This window comes from Salvelinus alpinus, chromosome 1 (genome assembly GCF_045679555.1).
Source record: "Salvelinus alpinus chromosome 1, SLU_Salpinus.1, whole genome shotgun sequence".
In the NCBI taxonomy this organism is placed as follows: domain Eukaryota; kingdom Metazoa; phylum Chordata; class Actinopteri; order Salmoniformes; family Salmonidae; genus Salvelinus; species Salvelinus alpinus.
This window is the reverse complement of record NC_092086.1, coordinates 52,447,670-52,473,301: the sequence shown is the minus strand read 5'-3', so window position 1 is coordinate 52,473,301 and position 25,632 is coordinate 52,447,670. Positions and strand designations below refer to the sequence as shown.

Here is a 25,632-nt window from a genome sequence, read left to right as displayed (position 1 = left end):
TGTATATCGATGTAGATATTCCATAGAAATCTGCCGTTTCCAGCTACAATAGTTATTTACAACATTAACAATGTATTTCTGATCAATTTGATGTTATTTTAATGGACAAAAAAATTGGCTTTTCTTTCAAAAACAAGGACATTTCTAAGTGACCCCAACTTTAAATGGTAATGTATAATTATAATTTTTGTTGTAAAGAATGTTTTTAAATGTATTTTTTTTTGTTGAAAGAAGTCCTTGAGTATTTTCCTCTGCTTGTAAACCCATAGCGTGTAACCTGACAGCTCCCAATGCAACAAAGACACACACACACACACACACACACACACACACACACACACACACACACACACACACACACACACACACACACACACACACACACACACACACACACACACACACACACACACACACACACACACACACACACACACACACACACCTTTGGGGGGGTAGAGACAGAGGTCCAGAGGAAGAGCTATTTAATTCCTGGGCCTGTTCGATCTGACATAGAGCAAAAGTCTTATCTTAAGCCATTCTCTCATGCGAAATGAAGGAGAAAAACTCCAGGTTTTTGTCTAAAAAAAGAGTGTTGAGGCAGTTGTGTGTGAAAATCTTCACTGTTGAATCATCCGGTTGGAAAAATTAACCCATATGGCTTTCACTCATATCAATCACACCATTAAAACAATCAGGTGCATCACAAAGAATGGCATCAATGGTTTTGTCATTGTGGTCCAGACTATCCATAACGGACACATTTCAGGTGGTTCTTGAAGAAGTGGTGGGCTAGTTTGTCTTCTGCGTCTTTTGATTTTTGATTTCGGAACGACGAGTACTTTGCGTTTTCAATTCTGGGTTGGTGGTCGATGCTGACATGACTACAACTGGCAACCAGCAAACTGCCCAACCCATCCATGAAGAACTCTGAAACAGACATATGGACAGGGGAAATGGAATGGACCAAAGATGAATTACCAAAGACAGAGCAGTGCCTTCAGCGTAATATCAGCAACATCATAATAATCACCGGTAGAAACAATTGACTTCTTCAAAACTTACCACGCTTAACCCAACAACACTGCAACTGAACCTCACTCTCGAATTTGTCCATCTGTCTTTCTTATTGACACAGCTTTCCAGATTTCCTATTGACATAGTTTACAGACTTGCTGCAATCTGTCGATGTGCCGTTGAGCAAGGCACTTAACCCTAATTGCTCCTGCAAGTCACTCTGGATAAGAGTGTCTGCTAAATGACTAAAATGTAAATGTAAAATGTGTGCAACTGTTTTAAATGGGCTTTTAACTGCCCTCTTAGCATAGGATGAACTTTAATGTCCCTGGTGGGAAAATTGTCTTAGACACAAAGTACTGCTATATACAGTACAAAATAGACTGACTGTACATTACACACATACATTACTGTACATGACTGTACATTACACACAGGTGACCGGAAGCATGACCGAATACAAACAGTGTAGCTATTCTCTCCGCAAGGCAATCAAACAGGCCAAGTCTCAGTACAGAGACAAAATCGAGTCGAAATTCAACAGCTCAGACACAAGAGGTATGTGGCAGGGTCTACAGTCAATCACGGATTACAAAAAGAAAACCAGCCCCGTCGAGGACCAGGATGTCTTGCTCCCAGACAGGCTAAACAACTTTTTTGCCCGCTTTGAGGACAATACAGTGCCACTGACACGGCCCCCTACCAAAACCTGCGGGCTCTCCTTCACTGCAGCCGAGGTGAGTAAAACATTTAAACGTGTTAACCCTCGCAAGGCTGCAGGCCCAGACGGCATTCCCAGCCGCGTCCTCAGAGCATGCGCAGACCAGCTGGCTGGTGTGTTTACGGACATATTCAATCAATCCTTATCCCAGTCTGCTGTTCCCACATGCTTCAAGAGGGCCACCATTGTTCCTGTTCCCAAGAAAGCTAAGGTAACTGAGCTAAACGACTACCGCCCCGTAGCACTCACTTCCGTCATCATGAAGTGCTTTGAGAGACTAGTCAAGGACCATATCACCTCCACCCTACCGGACACCCTAGACCCACTCCAATTTGCTTACCGACCCAATAGGTCCACAGACGACGCAATCGCAACCACACTGCACACTGCCCTAACCCATCTGGACAAGAGGAATACCCATGTGAGAATGCTGTTCATCGATTACAGCTCAGCATTTAACACCATAGTACCCTCCAAACTCGTCATCAAGCTCGAGACCCTGGGTCTCGACCCCGCCCTGTGCAACTGGGTCCTGGACTTCCTGACGGGCCGCCCCCAGGTGGTGAGGGTAGGTAACAACATCTCCACCCCGCTGATCCTCAACACTGGGGCCCCACAAGGGTGCGTTCTGAGCCCTCTCCTGTACTCCCTGTTCACCCACGACTGCGTGGCCATGCACGCCTCCAACTCAATCATCAAGTTTGCGGATGACACTACAGTGGTAGGCTTGATCACCAACAACGACGAGACGGCCTACAGGGAGGAGGTGAGGGCCCTCGGAGTGTGGTGTCAGGAAAATAACCTCATACTCAACGTCAACAAAACAAAGGAGATGATTGTGGACTTCAGGAAACAGCAGAGGGAGCACCCCCCTATCCACATCGACGGGTCAGTAGTGGAGAAGGTGGAAAGTTTTAAGTTCCTCGGTGTACACATCACGGACAAACTGAACTGGTCCACCCACACAGACAGCGTTGTGAAGAAGGCGCAGCAGCGCCTCTTCAACCTCAGGAGGCTGAAGAAATTCGGCTTGTCACCAAAAGCACTCACAAACTTCTACAGATGCACAATCGAGAGCATCCTGTCGGGCTGTATCACCGCCTGGTACGGCAACTGCTCCGCCCACAACCGTAAGGCTCTCCAGAGGGTAGTGAGGTCTGCAGAACGCACCACCAGGGGCAAACTACCTGCCCTCCAGGACACCTACACCACCCGATGTCACAGGAAGGCCATAAAGATCATCAAGGACAACAACCACCCAAGCCACTGCCTGTTCACCCCGCTATCATCCAGAAGGCGAGGTCAGTACAGGTGCATCAAAGCAGGGACCGAGAGACTGAAAAACAGCTTCTATCTCAAGGCCATCAGACTGTTAAACAGCCACCACTAACATTTAGCGGCCGCTGCCAACATACTGACTCAACTCCAGCCACTTTAAAAATGGGAATTGATGGAAATTATGTAAAAATGTACCACTAGCCACTTTAAGCAATGCCACTTAATACAATGTTTACATACCCTACATTACCCATCTCATATGTATATATACTGTACTCTATATCATCTACTGCATCTTGCCATCTTTATGCAATACATGTACCACTAGCCACTTTAAACTATGCCACTTTATGTTTACATACCCTACAGTACTCATCTCATATGTATATACCGTACTCTATACCATCTACTGCATCTGCCATGCCGTTCTGTACCACCACTCATCCATATATCTTTATGTACATATTCTTTATCCCTTACACTTGTGTGTGTGTGTAAGGTAGTAGTGTGGAATTGTTAGGTTAGATTACTGTTGGTTATTACTGCATTGTCGGAACTAGAAGCACAAGCATTTCGCTACACTCGCATTAACATCTGCTAACCATGTGTATGTGACTAATAAAATTTGATTTGATTTGATTTGATATTATACGATACCTCTGTCATACACATTGTGCACTTCTCATACTGTATATCTACATACAGAATACATATTGGCCAAGTCTCCCTGCTAAAATAATCAAGAAGGAAATATATATATCAACAGTCTGGACACACCTACTCATTCCTTGGTTTTTCTTTATTTTTACTATTTTCTAATAATAATAGAATAGAATAATAGTGAAGAGGATAAGTGAAGAGGATAATGCCAAGAGTGTGTAAAGCTGTCATCAAGGCAAAGGGTGGCTACTTTGAATAATCTCAAATATAAAATATATTTGTAATTGTTTAACAATTTTTTTAAACAAATTATTTCATAGTTTTGATGTCTTCACTATTATTCTACAATGTAGAAAATAGTAAAAATAAAGAAAAACCAAGGAATGAGTAGGTGTGTCCAAACTTTTCTTTTGACTGGTAATGTATATACAGTATATATATATATATATATAAAATAATGATAATATCCCTCCTAATTGAGATCTTCAAACCTCAGTGGGACTTCCTGGATAAATAGAGGTTAAATAAATGAAAATTTAATAAAGCCCACCTGAGTGTGCCACTCTCTTCAGCCGGGGGTCAAAGCCCACTTTGCGCACAGCATCTGTGCGACCAAGGAATAAGTTGACCACCCCGCTGGTGAAGGAGCAGGTGGGGAAGCCTGGAACAGGTTGGTATTTCACTGCACCCTTTCTGTTCAGACAACCCCCGTCCTCCCCATTACCCTCCTCGTACACCAAAGAGAAGTAGAACTGGCCATGGCCCGCCACTGAGCCGCCCACCTGATCACAGGAGGCAGAGAACAGAGCAGGTTCACATGTAGTAATAATAATAATAATTCTTAATTTCATTTATAAAGTGCATTTCTCAGACCCAATGCGTAGAAAAAATATACAATAAAAACAATCCAAAACACAGAAAAACACATACCACTTTTTTCCCCCTAAGAGTGTATCTAGAACCTAATATTAGTATTCTGCTGTCCCCATAGGAGAACCCTTTGAATAATTATTTTTAGTTCTAGGTAGAACCCTTTTTGCTTCCATATAGTATAACTGTTCCACAGAGGGTTCTACATGGAACCCAAAAGGGTTCTACCCGTAACCAAAAAAAGATTTCTACCTTGAACCAAATTGGTTTATCCTATGGGGACAGCTGTAGAATCCTTCTGGGACCCTTTTTTCCAAGACTCTGGAACACAGACAACAAACAAAGCTATATTAATGTGTTGTCGGATCCAGAGGACATGAAAATAGAACTAGCAGAGGTCCTTGAAACACGTGCAGCACAGTTTTGGACATATTGTAGCCTGTTTAGGCACTTGGCAGATGTACCAATAAACAGGGCATTACAATAGTCCAGACAGGATGAGATAAAGGAGTGGGTGAGTGGCTCAGCTGCAGACTGACAGCATAGGTCGTAACCTGCCAGTGTTCCATAGATGGAAAAATTGGACTTTGGTCACACTTTTGATGAGGGCCTCAAACGAGAGCTGGTTGTCAAGTATCACACCAAGGTCTCGAACCTCACTGGAGGGGAGGACCTTGACACCATCAATATTGTAAAGAAAAAGTGTTGGTTGAGAGTTGTGTTACCACTGAGTTCCAGCCCAAGTCTAAGCAAAACAGGTAATACTTGTTCTAGTCTGGTGACAGATCGGGGATCAGGTTACAGTTACTCTGCTCACCACATCTAGTTCTGGTGTGGCCTCCATCACCTCCACCAGATTCTCAATCTTGGTTTGGTCTGTGAACAGGAAGTCGTCATCGACCCAGAGGAAGTATTTGGTAGTGACCTGAGAGACAGCCAGGTTCCTGCCAGCAAACCAGCCCTTTGGGAAGGAAAATGTCCTCAAAATTACTTTGTAGCAGTTTTTTTTTTTATCCTATAAAAGAATGGTAACTGCAGAATGTTCATCAACAAAAGTCTTTGGGTGCAGGATTCGAAAGGCATACAGATGTAGGATCTTAATTTGACCAGCATTGTCATTGCAAAATAGTCCTGCAGCAAAGGAATTTGAATGTTTAGTACATAATGTTGCTTGATTGGTTAGGCTATTAGCTGGCCAAAATTACAGTACATAAAAAGTGCAATACTGTTAAATATAGCCATGTGTTAGTACGGGTTTTCAGTGAATTTATGTAATTCCCAAAGCTCATCTGTATTTTCTGCAGCGCAGGAAAATTCCCAGCAACAGTGATCAAATTAAGATCCTACACCCGTATAACATAGGAAAGGAAACCCTGCACTAACTGAAATAGAATGTTCTTTAGCAGCTGCAGATGTCTAACAAATGGGCAGACACCTGCTCTTTCCATGACAGAGATTGACCAGGTGAATCCAGGAGAAAGCTATGATCCCCGATTGATGTCACTTGTTATTAAATCCACTTCAATCAGTGAGTTTACATGCACACTAATCAGTTTACGTTTATATGCACACTAATAATTGGATATTAAACGGATTATGGCAGTAGGCAGATTATGCAATAGTCATGTAAACACCTTACTCTGTTTATCTTAATTGGCGTAAGGTCAAAATCGAAGTAAGCATACGCTGATTAAAACACCTGGTTATCTGGGCAATCTTTCGAATGATTAGGATATGTAAACACCTTAAATTAGCGGACCAGAGGTATTGGATGTGCGCATGTGATACCACCAGCCCAGCGAGCCTCCCTCTTTAGCGCGAGTGAAGTGTGTTCGGAACAACTGAATGTTTGCCTCTTAGAAGTAGTTCACATTCAAACTTTATATGTCCGAACTCTTTTTCAGAGCTGATATGATTGGTCAAAAGACCTGTGTAAACGCAGCCCTTTAAACAGACCTTTTGCTTCAACAATAGCCACCATGAATGAGAAAAACGTATGTGACGTCATCTAAATAAACGTGCATGCTTGCGAAGCCTGTAAACCTGTTCATTTGTTTGACTGCTGCTACAGATAGTGACAGTTCAAACTCCTCAAGGCTTTGGTGGTTGTCTGCTTTCTTCTCAAATGTATTTTTATTCAATGTGGCCGACTGGAGTTTGTTACATATTGTTGGATTCTGGGTTAAACTTGGAACAATGCTATCCCAGAGACATGATACATCAGAAGTAAGACTATAGTATCTGAGGGGTGATAGAGACTGGTTTTTAGATCAGAAGTTAATGGTTATCTGTACGAGCCAGATGGCTGTGGAATGTGCTGGGTAGACAGGAGGAAGTCACAGGATTGCTATAGGTGATACGGGTGGAGATCTTTGGATTAGGCATCAAGGGGGTTGAGGTCAGGTTAGATCACCTTAAGGAAGAAGGAATGGTTTATTACCCCATCACTTTGTCTTCCTGTCAAAACATAAAGGATGTAAAGACTGGAGAGAAGGAGGAGTGCTTAAATTGTAGTGTATATATACTTGTGGAGGTGGAAGCATGTTTTGTCTAATGCAGCTGTATTGATCCTCTGGGAAGAATAAACTTGGTTAAGCTTTCATAATGTCCGTTGAGTGTTTTACTCTGAGAATTAGAACCTAACAATATATAGGATATAAATGTACTCTTCTGTTCCTGAGAATTGTCTTGCACAGCTAACGCTTGTAATTTGCACTTTAAAACTTCAGACTTAATTTTCCCTAACGAAAGAAGCACCAATCCCTACAAAATTGTCCATTTATTATAATCCACATTTCCTGTTGCTGCAGGATTATTTTCCTGCAGTAGCAAACTGGCTCAAATTAAGATCCTACATCTGTAAGTGTAGGTCTATGGCAGGTTGCCTTATTGCACTGATCTGCTCCTGGAGACAAATACATATACCTGGGTTATTTAAGACATGCACATCACAATAATTGACAATAACAATTCAATAAAATATTTTTTCTATTCCTTTCAACTCAGAAATTCAATCACACATGCTCAACATGTATGTTATGTCTATCAATTCACATTGAATGTCCACTTTGAGGTTTTTAATTTGACCAAAACCAGCTTGTACCTGTGCTGGGGGCATGATGTACTGCTCAATGTTGGAGCCGTTCACTTTCTGTGGCTCCAGGCTGTCGTCGGCGATGATGATTTTGATGTCCTTGTAATAGGTCCTTATGCTACTGATGAGGACCTGCAGCTCGGTGTATCTCAGAAACGTCTTGGTGACAATGGTCACTCGGTCGTTGATATCTGCAATGAGAGATCATCTCTGGTTTAACGCAGCGACATCCTAGATCCTACTGCAATTGGAGGTGGATGTGTCTGTTTGATTTGTATACTTAACCAAAATATAAACGCAACATGTAAAGTGTTTGTCCCATGTTTCATGAGCTGAAATAAAAGATCCCAGAAGTTTTCCATATGCACAAAAAGCTTATTTCTCTCAAATGTTGTGCACAAATTTGTTTACATCCCTGTTAGTGAGCATTTCTCCTTTGCCAAGATAATCCATCCACCTGACAGGTGTGGCATATCAAGAAGCTGATTAAACAGCATGATCATTACACAGGTGCACCTTGTGCTGGGAACAATAAAAGGCCACTCTAAAATGTGCAGTTTTATCATTTACATTACATTTACATTTAAGTCATTTAGCAGACGCTCTTATCCAGAGCGACTTACAAATTGGTGCATTCACCTTATGATATCCAGTGGAACAACCACTTTACAATAGTGCATCTAACTCTTTTAAGGGGGGGGGGTTAGAAGGATTACTTTATCCTATCCTAGGTATTCCTTAAAGAGGTGGGGTTTCAGGTGTCTCCGGAAGGTGGTGATTGACTCCGCTGACCTGGCGTCGTGAGGGAGTTTGTTCCACCATTGGGGTGCCAGAGCAGCGAACAGTTTTGACTGGGCTGAGCGGGAACTGTACTTCCTCAGAGGTAGGGAGGCGAGCAGGCCAGAGGTGGATGAATGCAGTGCCCTTGTTTGGGTGTAGGGCCTGATCAGAGCCTGAAGGTACGGAGGTGCCGTTCCCCTCACAGCTCCGTAGGCAAGCACCATGGTCTTGTAGCGGATGCGAGCTTCAACTGGAAGCCAGTGGAGAGAGCGGAGGAGCGGGGTGACGTGAGAGAACTTGGGAAAGTTGAACACCAGACGGGCTGCGGCGTTCTGGATGAGTTGTAGGGGTTTAATGGCACAGGCAGGGAGCCCAGCCAACAGCGAGTTGCAGTAATCCAGACGGGAGATGACAAGTGCCTGGATTAGGACCTGCGCCGCTTCCTGCGTGAGGCAGGGTCGTACTCTGCAAATGTTGTAGAGCATGAACCTACAGGAACGGGTCACCGCCTTGATGTTAGTTGAGAACGACAGGGTGTTGTCCAGGATCACGCCAAGGTTCTTAGCACTCTGGGAGGAGGACACAATGGAGTTGTCAACCGTGATGGCGAGATCATGGAACGGGCAGTCCTTCCCCGGGAGGAAGAGCAGCTCCGTCTTGCCGAGGTTCAGCTTGAGGTGGTGATCCGTCATCCACACTGATATGTCTGCCAGACATGCAGAGATGCGATTCACCACCTGGTTATCAGAGGGGGGAAAGGAGAAGATTAATTGTGTGTCGTCTGCATAGCAATGATAGGAGAGACCATGTGAGGATATGACAGAGCCAAGTGACTTGGTGTATAGCGAGAATAGGAGAGGGCCTAGAACAGAGCCCTGGGGGACACCAGTGGTGAGAGCACGTGGTGCGGAGACAGATTCTCGCCACGCCACCTGGTAGGAGCGACCTGTCAGGTAGGACGCAATCCAAGCGTGGGCCGCGCCGGAGATGCCCAGCTCGGAGAGGGTGGAGAGGAGGATCTGATGGTTCACAGTATCAAAGGCAGCCGATAGGTCTAGAAGGATGAGAGCAGAGGAGAGAGAGTTAGCTTTAGCAGTGCGGAGCGCCTCCGTGACACAGAGAAGAGCAGTCTCAGTTGAATGACTAGTCTTGAAACCTGACTGATTTGGATCAAGAAGGTCATTCTGAGAGAGATAGCAGGAGAGCTGGCCAAGGACGGCACGTTCAAGAGTTTTGGAGAGAAAAGAAAGAAGGGATACTGGTCTGTAGTTGTTGACATCGGAGGGATCGAGTGTAGGTTTTTTCAGAAGGGGTGCAACTCTCGCTCTCTTGAAGACGGAAGGGACGTAGCCAGCGGTCAAGGATGAGTTGATGAGCGAGGTGAGGTAAGGGAGAAGGTCTCCGGAAATGGTCTGGAGAAGAGAGGAGGGGATAGGGTCAAGCGGGCAGGTTGTTGGGCGGCCGGCCGTCACAAGACGCGAGATTTCATCTGGAGAGAGAGGGGAGAAAGAGGTCAAAGCACAGGGTAGGGCAGTGTGAGCAGAACCAGCGGTGTCGTTTGACTTAGCAAACGAGGATCGGATGTCGTCGACCTTCTTTTCAAAATGGTTGACGAAGTCATCAGCAGAGAGGGAGGAGGGGGGAGGAGGGGGAGGAGGATTCAGGAGGGAGGAGAAGGTGGCAAAGAGCTTCCTAGGGTTAGAGGCAGATGCTTGGAATTTAGAGTGGTAGAAATTGGCTTTAGCAGCAGAGACAGAAGAGGAGAATGTAGAGAGGAGGGAGTGAAAGGATGCCAGGTCCGCAGGGAGGCGAGTTTTCCTCCATTTCCGCTCGGCTGCCCGGAGCCCTGTTCTGTGAGCTCGCAATGAGTCGTCGAGCCACGGAGCAGGAGGGTTATCACACAACACAATTTCACAGATGTCTCATGTTTTGAGGGAGCGTGCAATACGAACACAATAGCATTTTATCGATGGCAATTTAATGCACAGAGATACCGTGATGAGATCCTGAGGCCCATTGTCGTGCCACTCGCCGCCATCACCTCATGTTTGATAATGCACAGCCCCATGTCGCAAGGATCTGTACACAATTCCGGGAAGCTGAAAATGCCCCAGTTCTTCAATGGCCTGCATACTCACCATATGTCACCCATATATCATAATCACCCAGTGGTGGATCTTTGATATTATGGGGCTATTTTTGCTTCCACTGGTCCAGGGGCCCTTATTAAGGTCAATGGCATCATGAACTTTACCAAGTACCAGCACGAAGGATATCAAAGTTTCTGTATGGAGGAATGTTGAAAACAATCATTTTGACCCCAGCTTTTTTAGTTCTTAAACAAAATCTCATTCTCTGAGCAATTGTATTACTATAACATAACAGAATCTTCCTCTCTTTTCTTGCATACAATATACAGCAACTCACTTTTATATTATAGTCTTTTCAGCTCATCTTTATCAAGGGTGCCAATACTTTTGGACCTGACTATGTCAATACACCAGCATTGCTGATAGCAGTTAGGTGATGGCATGTTGAAGTTGGTAAGCCAGCAGAGTTTGTGCAGCTCACAATGACGATGCTTAAAGCCCAATTTTCAGGAATGGAGGAAGTAGAGTTATGGTATGTTGAAGTTGGCAAGCTGACAGCATGTTTGCTCCGCTTTCATATTTTCATTATAAACTCAGAAAAAAAAGAAACGTCCCTTTTTCAGAACCCTGTCATTCAAAGATAATTCGTAAAAATCCAAATAACTTCACAGATCTTCATTGTAAAGGGTTAAATACTGTTTCCCATGCTTGTTCAATGAACCATAAACAATTAATGAACATGCACCTGTGGAACGGTCGTTAAGACACTAACAGCTTACAGACGGTAGGCAATTAAGGTCACAGTTATGAAAACTTAAGACACTAAAGAGGCCTTTCTACTGACTCTGAAAAACACCAAAAGAAAGATGCCCAGGGTCCCTGCTCATCTGTGTGAACGTGCCTTAGGCATGCTGCAAGGAGGCATGAGGACTGCAGATGTGGCCAGGGCAATAAATTGCAATGTCTGTACTGTGAGACGCCTAAGACAGCGCTACAGGGGGACAGGACGGACAACTGATCGTCCTCGCAGTGGCAGACCACCTGTAACAACACCAGCACAGGATCGGTACATCCGAACATCACACCTGCGGGACATGTACAGGATGGCAACAACAACTGCCCGAGTTACACCAGGAACGCACAATCCCTCCATCAGTGCTCAGACTGTCCACAACAGGCTAAAAGAGGCCAGACAGGGTTTGTAGGCCTGTTGTAAGGCAGGTCCTCACCAGACGTCACCGGCAACAACGTCGCCTATGGGCACAAACCCACCGTCGCTGGACCAGACAGGACTGACAAAAAGTGCTCTTCACTGACGAGTCACGGTTTTGTCTCACCAGGGTTGATGGTCGGATTCGCGTTTATCGTCGAAGGAATGAGCGTTACACTGAGGCCTGTACTCTGGAACGGGATCGATTTGGAGGTGGAGGGTTCGTCATGGTCTGGGGCAGTGTGGGACATTATCATCGGGCTGAGCTTGTTGTCATTGCAAGCAATCTCAATGCTGTGCGTTACAGGGAAGACATCCTCCTCCCTCATGTGGTACCCTTCCTGCAGGCTCATCCTGACATGATGCTCCAGCATGACAATGCCACCAGCCATACTGCTCGTTCTGTGTGTGATTTCCTGCAAGACAGGAATGTCAGTGTTCTGCCATGGCCAGCGAAGAGCCCGGATCTCAATCCCATTGAGCACGTCTGGGACCTGTTGAATCAGAGGGTGAAGGCTAGGGCCATTCCCCCCAGAAATGTCCGGGAACTTGCAGGTTCCTTATTGGAAGAGTGGGGTAACATCTCACAGCAAGAACTGGCTAATCTGGTGCAGTCCATGAGGACGAGATGCACTGCAGTACTTAATGCAGCTGGTGGCCACACCAGATACTGACTGTTACTTTTGATTTTGATCCCCCCTTTGTTCAGGGACACATTATTCCATTTGTTAGTCACATGTCTGTGGAACTTGTTCAGTTTATGTCTCAGTTGTTGAATTGTGTTATGTTCATACAAATATTTACACATGTTAACTTTGCTGAAAATAAATGCAGTCGACAGTGAGAGGACGTTACTTTTTCGCTGAGTTTGAGGGGTGATGTCATAGTTCTTCCTAATGACCTAATCTTGGTATCTGATGATAGGTTTTGCCGTTTAAAGACGCCGCCATTTGCTCATATCTGTAGAAGCTTCATGACCAAAAACAATGGATTAACAATCACATTATCTTTAGTGTACCCTTTATTTATATCCCACTACTCTGACCCCCAGTCTTGATCCTCCCCCTATGGTTGATTCATTCTCCCCAATTTCACTTTCAGATACTATCTACATTACAAGGGAATAAAGGGAGATCTCACCGTTTCCTATGTCATATAAAACAGGCACTGATGTCTGCTGGATGACAATGGGGAAGACAGCCTCATGGTGTTCAAACGTGAAGTGAGCTGGTGAAAGAGCAGGGAAGGGTGGTGTCATATAATGGTCTCAGATCATGTAGAGAGGAAGACATGGGTATGGTAGGAAACCTGGATCTACAGCCTTACCCAGATCTCCAGTTCTCATTCGGTATACAGTGCTGGTGTAGGTAATTTGTCCCAGAAGATTGTTGAGGTCAGAGAGGCTGGTAGACTGGACAGTGATCTCTTTCTCTCCCTGTCCCTCTTTGTCCCCCTCTCCAAGGGCCTCGATGGCCAGGACACCACTGGACACACTCAGAGTCACCTGCAGGTACATACCACCATAGCGTTTTCATAAACTCGGGCCAAAGGTTGAGAAGGACCATTTTCCACTTCTATGGAACTTATGTGATTGTACAGTTGTTGAATCAATGTGGTTCTTGTTATCATCTGCATACTTCTCTCTCTCTAATCAATTGAGTTCCTCAAAGGTGTATTCAAATTAAGTTTTGTTGTTAGATGTTAGATTGAAGCAGAACAACACTATGCGAATTGAGATTTAGCATTTAGATGTATAGTTCAAAAATTATTTGTATCTTTTGGAGCACAAAACTTGTAGGCATTTCTGTCCTTGTAAACAAATGTGAAAAATAGGTGGATGAATTTGTTCTACATGGTAAAACTTTAATTTGAACATGTGCCTTTAGTGCCTTTAATATTTGTGTAACTGTTTGAAAAAGGCGGTTAGCTAGGTAAAATAATTACCTTGTCAATCCTGTTCATATCAATGCAGTCTCAAACAGACATACCGTAACTGAGGAATGAACCAGTGGGGGAAAAAAAGATTTGCTGCTTACTTCATTGCAAAAAGGAAAGGAACACAGGGAGAACTGGTGTGATGGTACGGATGATTTGTCATCACAGATGGTTTGTTTACATAGCAGGTTAGGATAATTAACGTGGCAGGTTAGGAGAACTAACGCAGCAGGTTATGTGAATAAAGCAGCAGGTTAGGAGAATAGGTTAGGGTTTGCTACAATGCTACAGTTGTCAACAACAGATGTGTCCACTAGATTAAGCTGGTGTAGGCTTACTCCATCTAGTCACAACGGTAGAAACATAAACAGACCATCTGTGGGACAAATCACGAGTATCATAACACTTGGATGAAAGTAACACAGGGCGAAAGTAACATGCCCTTTTTCCCAGATAACACAGAAGCTAGAATGATGTAGTGAAATCAGCACATCCCTAATGCGGAGGACGACCTCCCTGCATCGGACCCTGAAATGTTTTTTTTGGGTTGTAGAGTCGTGCTTACATATGTCTTAACCCATCTAGTGACTGAACGACAGCATAGGTTTTAAGTATCATGCTAGCTAGTCTTGGGTGTTAGCCTGGGAGAAGGAGAGCTGGGTGGGACAAAATTGATGACCTGGAATGAAGAAAAAAAAAATGTGTAAGCTCTGGCCATTGTCTCTGATAGTTCATATTGCTTTCACAATGTTATCTAAATGTTTAAAAATGGCATATGACATCATTAAAAAGAATGCCTTGATTGACAATTTGCTTTTATCGACAGGTCAGTGGTTTGATTCTGGGGGTCAATTACCTCAAGCCATGGTAATGTGATAAGCATGACGAGTTTGCCATTTGTGAAGAGAATATAAATGTGTATTCTATCAAGACACGAGGAGCACGCTTGACGAAGACAATTGATTTGTAGCGCTAAACATTTACAGTCATGATTAGTAGGGCTAAACATGAATAGTCATTGAACATTTACATTAAAGAAATGATGGTTAATATAGCTATTATGTGATCATTTTAGTCCGATTTAATAGGCTAAATAAATCAAAATAGGGGTTGCGCAACATTGCGATGTTGACGCATTGGTTCATTTTAATGAATTTCGAACCCATATACTTATTTATTGAATCGACACAAACAAGAAACTATGGCTGATAGTACCTTTGTTGAAAGTAAGGGGCATTACAAACCAGAACAATTTTAAATAAGACAGATATTGTGCACTTTTGGCCAGCTGTTAATTTTGACCCAAACCTGTTTTAGTTTAGACCCGCCTGGCTAGTACAAAAGTAGCATTATGCTAGTTTCGTTCTGTATTTATATTTAAAAGTGATTAGTCCTAGACATTTAATTACAGTTGCTAATGTTAGAGGACATATATACTGTAAGTTATTTATCATAAAATATGGTTTCTCTAGCACTATCGATCTCTGAGTAAATAGGAAAAAACGAAGTGTTACTTTCATCCCGGTTCTCCCCTACATGAAGTAAAAGCTAAGCAGAAAATGGTAGATATGACACCTGTTGTAAAGAACCACCACCAAAAAGAGCAGGTAACTCTTAACATTAAGGGTACAATTGACATTGTTTGTATCCTGCCCTTACCCTTACTGTAAAGTCTTACCAAAGATTCCAATCAAACACCAACAAACAGTTCATTACAATATGGAGAACATGAGACCCTCAAGTCCATTATCCATTCAAAGCGTTTTCGAACCAACCTTGTAATTTTGTCTTTTTGCTGCATGTAGAGCTAAACCTGAAAAAATATTTTTATAGCACAATTTAAATATTGAGTTACTAATCTATTGTGTAACTGCTTTGCAGAGAACATACGGTATACATTTTTTCTTTATTGATGATGGAGGGTACGTAAACAAGCGGTTCTTGCATAGGCTACCTGGTATCAATGTCTTCCGAAGAGGGACAACAGTGAACCCCTGGATTGGATACTGAAGAGGGGAGTTGGATGGAGCAAATATAAGCCTGTCCTGTTGCTAGGGACATTCCTGAAAGAAGCTAGCTAGCTAACAAGGAGTGTCTAGTTGGCAGAAGAGAAGAAGGGACAAAGAAGGGACAAAGTGGGACAAAATAAGGACAGAAGAAAAGGGAAAGGGGACATTAAGGTGAAGCAGTCCTCTAAAGACACAAAAGACAATAATACAAGAAACAACACTTCTATTGCCTCTCCCTCTACGATACGCACTTCCGGTTTGGTTTGGAGCGAGTAGTTGCATTCCGCTTTGCTCCACAGGTAGTATTACAGGTAGTATTACATTTCATTTCATTACAGTACAACAGTTTGATTTGTTTGATCTTAGCTGGCTACATAGCCGTCTTTGTATCCAAGATAATTGTGTAGTCTAGAGTAATTGTCGAGGTTACCTAGCCAGTTAGAGGTTACCTAGCCAGCTACACTTTCAAACAAAGTCAACAACGCAGCCACTGCTAGCTAGCCTATTTCACCAGCCAGCAGTACTATATCATTTTAGTCAATAAGATTTTTTTGCAACGTAAGCTTAACTTTCTGAACATTCGAGACGTGTAGTCCACTTGTCATTCCAATCTCCTTTGCATTAGCGTAGCCTCTTCTGTAGCCTGTCAACTATGTGTCTGTCTATCCCTGTTCTCTCCTCTCTGCACAGACCATACAAACGCTTCACACCGCGTGGCCGCTGCTACTCTAACCTGGTGGTCCCAGCGCGCACGACCCACGTGGAGTTCCAGGTCTCAGGCAGCCTCTGGAACTGCCGATCTGCGGCCAACAAGGCAGAGTTCATCTCAGCCTATGCTTCCCTCCAGTCCCTCGACTTCTTGGCACTGACGGAAACATGGATTACCACTGATAACACTGCTACTCCTACTGCTCTCTCCTCGTCTGCCCACGTGTTCTCGCACACCCCGAGAGCTTCTGGTCAGCGGGGTGGTGGCACTGGGATCCTCATCTCTCCCAAGTGGACATTCTCTCTTTCTCCCCTGACCCATCTGTCTATCGCCTCCTTTGAATTCCATGCTGTCACAGTTACCAGCCCTTTCAAGCTTAACATCCTTATCATTTATCGCCCTCCAGGTTCCCTTGGAGAGTTCATCAATGAGCTTGACGCCCTGATAAGTTCCTTTCCTGAGGATGGCTCACCTCTCACAGTTCTGGGTGACTTTAACCTCCCCACGTCTACCTTTGACTCATTCCTCTCTGCCTCCTTCTTTCCACTCCTCTCCTCTTTTGACCTCACCCTCTCACCTTCCCCCCCTACTCACAAGGCAGGCAATACGCTTGACCTCATCTTCACTAGATGCTGTTCTTCCACTAATCTCATTGCAAATCCCCTCCAAGTCTCCGACCACTACCTTGTATCCTTTTCCCTCTCGCTCTCATCCAACACTTCCCACACTGCCCCTACTCGGATGGTATCGCGCCGTCCCAACCTTCGCTCTCTCTCCCCCGCTACTCTCTCCTCTTCCATCCTATCATCTCTTCCCTCTGCTCAAACCTTCTCCAACCTATCTCCTGATTCTGCCTCCTCAACCCTCCTCTCCTCCCTTTCTGCATCCTTTGACTCTCTATGTCCCCTATCCTCCAGGCCGGCTCGGTCCTCCCCTCCTGCTCCGTGGCTCGACGACTCATTGCGAGCTCACAGAACAGGGCTCCGGGCAGCCGAGCGGAAATGGAGGAAAACTCGCCTCCCTGCGGACCTGGCATCCTTTCACTCCCTCCTCTCTACATTCTCCTCTTCTGTCTCTGCTGCTAAAGCCAATTTCTACCACTCTAAATTCCAAGCATCTGCCTCTAACCCTAGGAAGCTCTTTGCCACCTTCTCCTCCCTCCTGAATCCTCCTCCCCCTCCTCCCCCCTCCTCCCTCTCTGCTGATGACTTCGTCAACCATTTTGAAAAGAAGGTCGACGACATCCGATCCTCGTTTGCTAAGTCAAACGACACCGCTGGTTCTGCTCACACTGCCCTACCCTGTGCTTTGACCTCTTTCTCCCCTCTCTCTCCAGATGAAATCTCGCGTCTTGTGACGGCCGGCCGCCCAACAACCTGCCCGCTTGACCCTATCCCCTCCTCTCTTCTCCAGACCATTTCCGGAGACCTTCTCCCTTACCTCACCTCGCTCATCAACTCATCCTTGACCGCTGGCTACGTCCCTTCCGTCTTCAAGAGAGCGAGAGTTGCACCCCTTCTGAAAAAACCTACACTCGATCCCTCCGATGTCAACAACTACAGACCAGTATCCCTTCTTTCTTTTCTCTCCAAAACTCTTGAACGTGCCGTCCTTGGCCAGCTCTCCTGCTATCTCTCTCAGAATGACCTTCTTGATCCAAATCAGTCAGGTTTCAAGACTAGTCATTCAACTGAGACTGCTCTTCTCTGTGTCACGGAGGCGCTCCGCACTGCTAAAGCTAACTCTCTCTCCTCTGCTCTCATCCTTCTAGACCTATCGGCTGCCTTTGATACTGTGAACCATCAGATCCTCCTCTCCACCCTCTCCGAGCTGGGCATCTCCGGCGCGGCCCACGCTTGGATTGCGTCCTACCTGACAGGTCGCTCCTACCAGGTGGCGTGGCGAGAATCTGTCTCCGCACCACGTGCTCTCACCACTGGTGTCCCCCAGGGCTCTGTTCTAGGCCCTCTCCTATTCTCGCTATACACCAAGTCACTTGGCTCTGTCATATCCTCACATGGTCTCTCCTATCATTGCTATGCAGACGACACACAATTAATCTTCTCCTTTCCCCCCTCTGATAACCAGGTGGTGAATCGCATCTCTGCATGTCTGGCAGACATATCAGTGTGGATGACGGATCACCACCTCAAGCTGAACCTCGGCAAGACGGAGCTGCTCTTCCTCCCGGGGAAGGACTGCCCGTTCCATGATCTCGCCATCACGGTTGACAACTCCAATGTGTCCTCCTCCCAGAGTGCTAAGAACCTTGGCGTGATCCTGGACAACACCCTGTCGTTCTCAACTAACATCAAGGCGGTGACCCGTTCCTGTAGGTTCATGCTCTACAACATTCGCAGAGTACGACCCTGCCTCACGCAGGAAGCGGCGCAGGTCCTAATCCAGGCACTTGTCATCTCCCGTCTGGATTACTGCAACTCGCTGTTGGCTGGGCTCCCTGCCTGTGCCATTAAACCCCTACAACTCATCCAGAACGCCGCAGCCCGTCTGGTGTTCAACTTTCCCAAGTTCTCTCACGTCACCCCGCTCCTCCGCTCTCTCCACTGGCTTCCAGTTGAAGCTCGCATCCGCTACAAGACCATGGTGCTTGCCTACGGAGCTGTGAGGGGAACGGCACCTCCGTACCTTCAGGCTCTGATCAGGCCCTACACCCAAACAAGGGCACTGCGTTCATCCACCTCTGGCCTGCTCGCCTCCCTACCTCTGAGGAAGTACAGTTCCCGCTCAGCCCAGTCAAAACTGTTCGCTGCTCTGGCACCCCAATGGTGGAACAAACTCCCTCACGACGCCAGGTCAGCGGAGTCAATCACCACCTTCCGGAGACACCTGAAACCCCACCTCTTTAAGGAATACCTAGGATAGGATAAAGTAATCCTTCTAACCCCCCCCCCCCCCTTAAAAGAGTTAGATGCACTATTGTAAAGTGGTTGTTCCACTGGATATCATAAGGTGAATGCACCAATTTGTAAGTCGCTCTGGATAAGAGCGTCTGCTAAATGACTTAAATGTAAATGTAAATGTTCAGACTGGAGCTTGTCCTAGGAGAAGATCAAATGGTCCCATAAATGTTTCCTGAGTACAGCATGCATGTGCATATTTAAGACATAACAATCAACTTAGTGGATATGCTTCTTGAAATGGAAGAATATCATGTCCAGAAATGACCTGCTTGCCAGTGTAACGGGGTTAAGAAGTGCAATAAACAAACTCCACAGTTAGCTTGAAATGTTGTTATTAAGGAGGGCGGTCGCGAGTGTTTGCAAAGCAGAGGTCCCGAGTTCGAGCCTGGTATGAGCCGAATCGGGGGAAAGGGTTACTCGCCAAGCAAGCTACTTGATTTCCGTAACACCAGGTTACATTTGTAGTATTTTACCCACCTGATATGATGCTTCCTGTACTCCTCAGCTCTTCGTTTGACTATGTCATCATACTGGTCTTTTGGAAGATGATCTTTCAGTATAAACACTCCGCTTCCCTGACAGGTGCAATTGGGTTGTCTGGGACTGGTGGATGGTAAGGCTCTATTGATTCACAGGGACAAATAGAACATAATCTACAAGAACTGGACAGGTTCCATTGCTGAAGATATACAATTTTAAAACTGATATAGTACTTTATTGATTTTCACGATGGCAGCACTGTCTTAAAAACAAGTATGTTGTACCTTTACATTTTTAAATGTCTAAGGGATTTCAGCCTTCACGATAACTTAGTTAAAACAAACAGTTGCTGAAAAATAAAATGTACCTTATTTGCTGAGGAACTAATTGATCTGTGTCTTCCTCTGTTGTGCTATAGTGGAATATGAAGGAGTACATCACTGATGCTGACAGACAGAAAATAGCTAGGACAAGTATCTTCTTGCCTCTACCCATCTGTTGAAGACTGCCCATCTGTAGAAGACAAGAGCATCAAATTCTGACCAGGGAAGCAATGTAAAATCTTGAAGGGGCTACCCACTGGAAACAAACTGGTTGAGTCAGCGTTATTGCCATCATATATATAAACTCAACAAAAAAAGAAACGTCCTCTCACTGTCAACTGCGTTTATTTTCAGCAAACTTAACGTGTAAATATTTGTATGAACATAAGATTCAACAACTGAGACATAAACTGAACAAGTTCCACAGACATGTGACTAACAGAAATGGAATAATGTGTCCCTGAACAAAGGGGGGGGTCAAAATCAAAAGTAACAGTCAGTATCTGGTGTAGCCACCAGCTGCATTACCGCAGTGCATCTCCTCCTCATGGACTGCACCAGATTTGCCAGTTCTTGCTGAAAGATGTTACCCCACACTTCCACCAAGGAACCTGCAAGTTCCCGGACATTTCTGGAGGGAATGGCCCTAGCCCTCACCCTCCGATCCAACAGTTCCCAGATGTACTCAATGGGATTGAGATCCGGGCTCTTTGCTGGCCATGGCAGAACACTGACATTCCTGTCTTGCAGGAAATCACGCACAGAATGAGCAATATGGCTGGTGGCATTGTCATGCTGGAGGGTCATGTCAGGATGAGCCTGCAGGAAGCGTACCACATGAGGGAGGAGGATGTCTTCCCTGTAACGCACAGAGTTGAGATTGCTTGCAATGACAACAAGCTCAGTCCGATGATGCTGTGACACACCGCCTCAGAACATGACGGAGCATCCACCTCCAAATCGATCCTGCTCCAGAGTACAGGCCTCGGTGTAAGGCTCATTCCTTCGACGATAAACGCGAATCCGACCATCAACCCTGGTGAGACAAAACCGCGACTCGTCAGTGAAAAGCACTTTTTGCCAGTCCTGTCTGGTCCAGTGACGGTGGGTATGTGCCCATAGGCGACGTTGTTGGTGAGGACCTGCCTTACAACAGGCCTACAAGCCCTCAGTCCAGCCTCTCTCCGCCTATTGCGGACAGTCTGAGCACTGATGGAAGGATTGTGCGTTCCTGGTGTAACTCGGGCAGTTGTTGTTACCATCCTGTACCTGTTCTGCAGGTGTGATGTTCGGATGTACCGATCCTGTGCAGGTGTTGTTACACGTGGTCTGCCACAGCGAGGACGATAAGTTGTCCGTCCTGTCTCCCTGTAGTGCTGTCTTAGGCGTCTCACAGTACGGACATTGCAATTTACTGCCCTGGCCACATCTGCAGTCCTCATGCCTCCTTGCAGCATGCCTAAGGCATGGTCACGCAGATGAGCAGGGACCCTGGGCATCTTTCTTTTAGTGTTTTTCAGAGTCAGTAGAAAGGCCTCTTTAGTGTCCTAAGTTTTCATAACTGTAACCTTAATTGCCTACCATCTGTAAGCTGTTACTTTCTTATCAATTGTTTGGTTAATTGAACAAGCATGGGAAACAGTGTTTAAACCCTTTACAATGAAGATCTGTGAAGTTATTTGGATTTTTACGAATTATCTTTGAATGACAGGGTTATTTTTTTGCTGAGTTTAAATAAAGTGCAAAAGTGAAGTGTTAGTAGCAGCATATTATTAATTGTTTTGCCAAATGTTTCAATCACCACGTTTCCAACCACAGTTTTTCTGCAAGTTTTTCTGCAAATAAAGGCATAACATATATAAAAAAAAGATCACAGCTGTGATGAAAACAGGAAGTTTCGGTACAATTTTATAAATGCCGACCGAATTTGTTCGTTGACATGGTGGGATCTTTTTGTGTCTGTAAAAGTAATTATGCAAGAAATGGCGGTGGAATCGTCTTTATGCGGAAATATTGTTAGAATAATAATCATATCGAAATACATTTCAGTTTTGGCCTGTTTCGTTCCGGAACCTATTTTCCAGGATTCGGTACCTCTCGTGACCTGAATCACACGCATCCCTGGGTCACTCGTCTTTTCAGTTCGCTGCAGCTACCTACTGGAACAAGCTGCATGAAACACTTAAACTAGACAGTTTTATCTCAATTTCTTCATTCAAAGACTCAATCATGGACACTTACTGACTGCTGTGGCTGCTTTGCATGATGTATTGTGTTGTCTCTAAATTCTTGCCCTTTGTGCTGTTGTCTGTGCCCAATCATGTTTATACTCTGTTTTGCCATGTTGTGTTGCTACGATGTTGTTGTCATGTTATGTTGTTTAACATGCTATGGTGTTGTCTTAGGTCTCTCTTTATGTAGTGTTGTGTTGTCTCTCTTGTCGTGATGTGTGTTTTGTCCCATATTTTAATATCATTTATTTTTTATCCCTTCCCCGTCTTTTGGTAGGCTGTCATTGTAAATATGAATTTGTTATTAACTGACTTGCCTAGTTAAATAAAGGTTCAATAATAAAAAATAATAAAAAAAGCCTTATCTGTCTGTAGGCAACGAAAATAATTTAGAAACGTCCAAATAGGCCTATTGTGCGAACATAGTTTTTTACGAACTACACAGAACGAGAAAGATAGGCTTTTGGCAGGAGCGCGTCGGCTACCGTCAGTGGGTGAGCAACACGTCATTGTCATTGACATTGTCATTGTCATTGAAACTGGAAAGCTTTATAGGACTATAATTTCCTCCTATCAAATGTTATTGTTCACATGCACACATTTAGCAGATGTTATTGCATAAACACCAGTATACATACATACAATAAGTATACAAACAGACAATGACTTTAATTATTTGTTATTCTTATCTTTTTCGGGGTTTATTTTCTTAAAACTGCATTGTTGGTTAAGGGCTTGTAAGTAAGCATTTCACTTAAGGTCTCCTCCTGTTGTGTTCGGCGCATGTGACAAATACAATTTGATTTAATTTGATATGCTAGGGGGGAACAACAAATTACAGATTATACAAAGACCTTAAAAGATACGCACGTATTGATTGTTTTAACAGCTTTCTTATTGGAAGAATGTAGAATGTTCTTAATGTACTGCTAAAATTCCTTATAGAAAACATGGAAGACTGTTTTTTTTATGAGTGAATTTAGATTTATGAATATGAAGTTTTTCCATTATCACAATTAGATATATAGATTTGTTCCGACATTATATTAGTGACAAATATATTCCAGTCAATTGTGACATAAGGAATAGATACAATATCCCTTTGAAATAAAGTACTTATAGATATGTTGCTCTGAGGAAAGAGAAACACATTTTTCCTACTGGAGAGTCAACTGGATTAAGCAAGGGTAGCTCCCGAGTGTCGCAGTGGTTAAAGGCACTGTATCTCAGTCGTCACTATAGTACCTGGTTCGAATCCAGGCTGTATGACATCCGGCCGTGATTGGGAGTCCCATAAGGGCAGCGCACAATTGGCCCAGCGTCGTTAGGGTTTGGCCCGAGTAGGCCGTCATTGTAAATAAGAACTTGTTCTTAACTGACTTGCCTAGTTAAATTAAGGTTGCATTTAAAAAAATGTGAGGTCTGGTTACACCTATTGACAGGGATATTGTAACGAGATAAACATTCCTCAAGGATCGATCATAATTTCACCAGAATAAGACCCTCGATATTTATTGGAGTATGAAACCCATCACATAATTTTCACCACCCTGTGAAGTTCATAACATATTTTATCTGTAGCCTAATAAACTGAATGCTTTCCTGAGTCATAGTAGGCGTACCACACAACACCCTCGCGTGACTCCATGTTTAATATGATGTTATTATATCAATAGTTGCCGCATATCAGGTAAAATTACCACAAAAAGGGCGGTGCACAATTGACATAGTTTCGTTAGGGTTTGGCCCGAGTAGGCCATCATTGTAAATAAGAACTTGTTCTTAACTGACTTGCCTAGTTATATTAAGTGGCATTGTTTAAAGTGGCTAGTGATACATGCGGCAAATATTGACATAGTACCATCATATTAAACATGAAGTCACGCGAGGGTGTTGTGTGGTACCCCTACTATGACTCAGGAAAGCATTCAGTTTATTAGGCTACAGATAAAATATGTTATGAACTTCACAGGGTGGTGAAAATTATGTGATGGGTTTCATACTCCAATAAATATCGAGGGTCTTATTCTGGTGAAATTATAATCGATCATTGAGGAATGTTTATCTCGTTACAATATCCCTGTCAATAGGTGTAACCAGAACTCACCTTTTTTTAAATGCAACCTTAATTTAATGTTTACATACCCTACATTACTCATCTAATATGTTTATACTGTACTCTATACCATCTACTGCATCTTGCCATCTTTATGTAATACATGTATCACTAGCCACTTTAAACAATGCCACTTTTATATGTTTACATACTCTACATTACTCATCTCATATGTATATACTGTACTCTATACCATCTACTGCATCTTGCCTATGCCGTTCTGTACCATCACTCATTCATATATTTTTCTGTACATATTCTTCATCCCTTAACACTTGTGTGTATACGGTCGTTGTTGTGAAATTGTTAGGTTAGATTACTTGTTGGTTATTACTGCATTGTAGGAACTAGAAGCACAAGCATTTCTCTACTCTCGAATTAACATCTGCTAACCATGTGTATGTGACAAATCAAATTTGATTTGATATCTCGCAAAATTACCGCCACAAAAAGGGCGATGCACAATTGGCAGAGTCCTTACGGTTTGGCCGGGGTAGGCCTTCATTGTAAATAAGAATTTGTTCTTAACTGATTTGCCTAGGTAAATAAATATCAGTTATATATATATATATATATTTTTAAATCGACCGATTTTGAAGAATGGCTTACAGATCCTTATTGAATGGGATAAACCACAATAAATGTAAGTTGTATAGCCTAATGTAAATTCAAAAAACTTGTTATAATAATATAGCCATACCCCTATAAATAATAGGCTACGCCAAATTCATGATATTAATAATAAACATTTACATTTGGATAAGACAATATGCATATATGAATGTTTACTATTCATTTAATGAATGTTCCGTAGGTTTACTATAAGCCTACTAGTCTATACAAACGGAAAAATGTAACAAAATGTTAAAACGGCTTAGTGAAAAGTAAGGCTAAAATACAAACCTTTTTGCACACAATTCTACGATGGTCCAGTCTGTCTAGTCATTTAACTATGGAAAAAAGAAAATCCACAGCAGATATGATCAGAAGGTTAACCAAAGATGATGGATATATTGACAAGGAACACGTCTCTCTGCCCTAACAATGGGAGTCGTTGTCCGGAAAGCAGCACAGCGGCTGTCTAGCTCCCGTCTATCCTTTCTTTATATTGGTGTATATGTCATTATTGTAATCTTTTTTTGAATATTCAATAAGGGTTGTTGACGTCAACCGCCTGTATTCAATGGA

At 43.8% G+C, this 25,632-nt stretch overlaps 1 protein-coding gene across 1 annotated transcript; it reads right to left on the bottom strand.

The window, feature by feature from the left end:
* Positions 1 to 214: 214 nt before the first annotated feature.
* Positions 215 to 25,523, bottom strand: LOC139580141 (beta-1,4 N-acetylgalactosaminyltransferase 1-like). The gene is made up of 12 exons (XM_071408671.1): positions 25,348 to 25,523; positions 20,142 to 20,287; positions 19,772 to 19,915; positions 19,414 to 19,432; positions 15,610 to 15,697; positions 15,431 to 15,468; positions 13,047 to 13,224; positions 12,861 to 12,947; positions 7,650 to 7,831; positions 5,364 to 5,507; positions 4,227 to 4,458; positions 215 to 930 (listed from the first exon to the last, which is right to left on the bottom strand). The coding sequence occupies exons 2-12, from the start codon at positions 20,285 to 20,287 to the stop codon at positions 746 to 748; spliced, it is 1,443 nt and encodes a 480-aa protein (XP_071264772.1). The 5' UTR covers positions 25,348 to 25,523; the 3' UTR covers positions 215 to 745.
* Positions 25,524 to 25,632: the final 109 nt, after the last annotated feature.

Bases quoted from the DNA above. Each gene is read 5' to 3' on its own strand.
- LOC139580141 (XM_071408671.1), bottom strand. From the start codon at position 20,287: ATGGGCAGTCTTCAACAGATGGGTAGAGGCAAGAAGATACTTGTCCTA. The intron at 13,225-15,430 runs GTTGGTTCGAAA...ATGTACCTGCAG, and splicing joins CAAAAAGACAAAATTACAAG to GTGACTCTGAGTGTGTCCAG. The intron at 4,459-5,363 runs GTGAGCAGAGTA...TCCTGTGATCAG, and splicing joins CCACACCAGAACTAGATGTG to GTGGGCGGCTCAGTGGCGGG.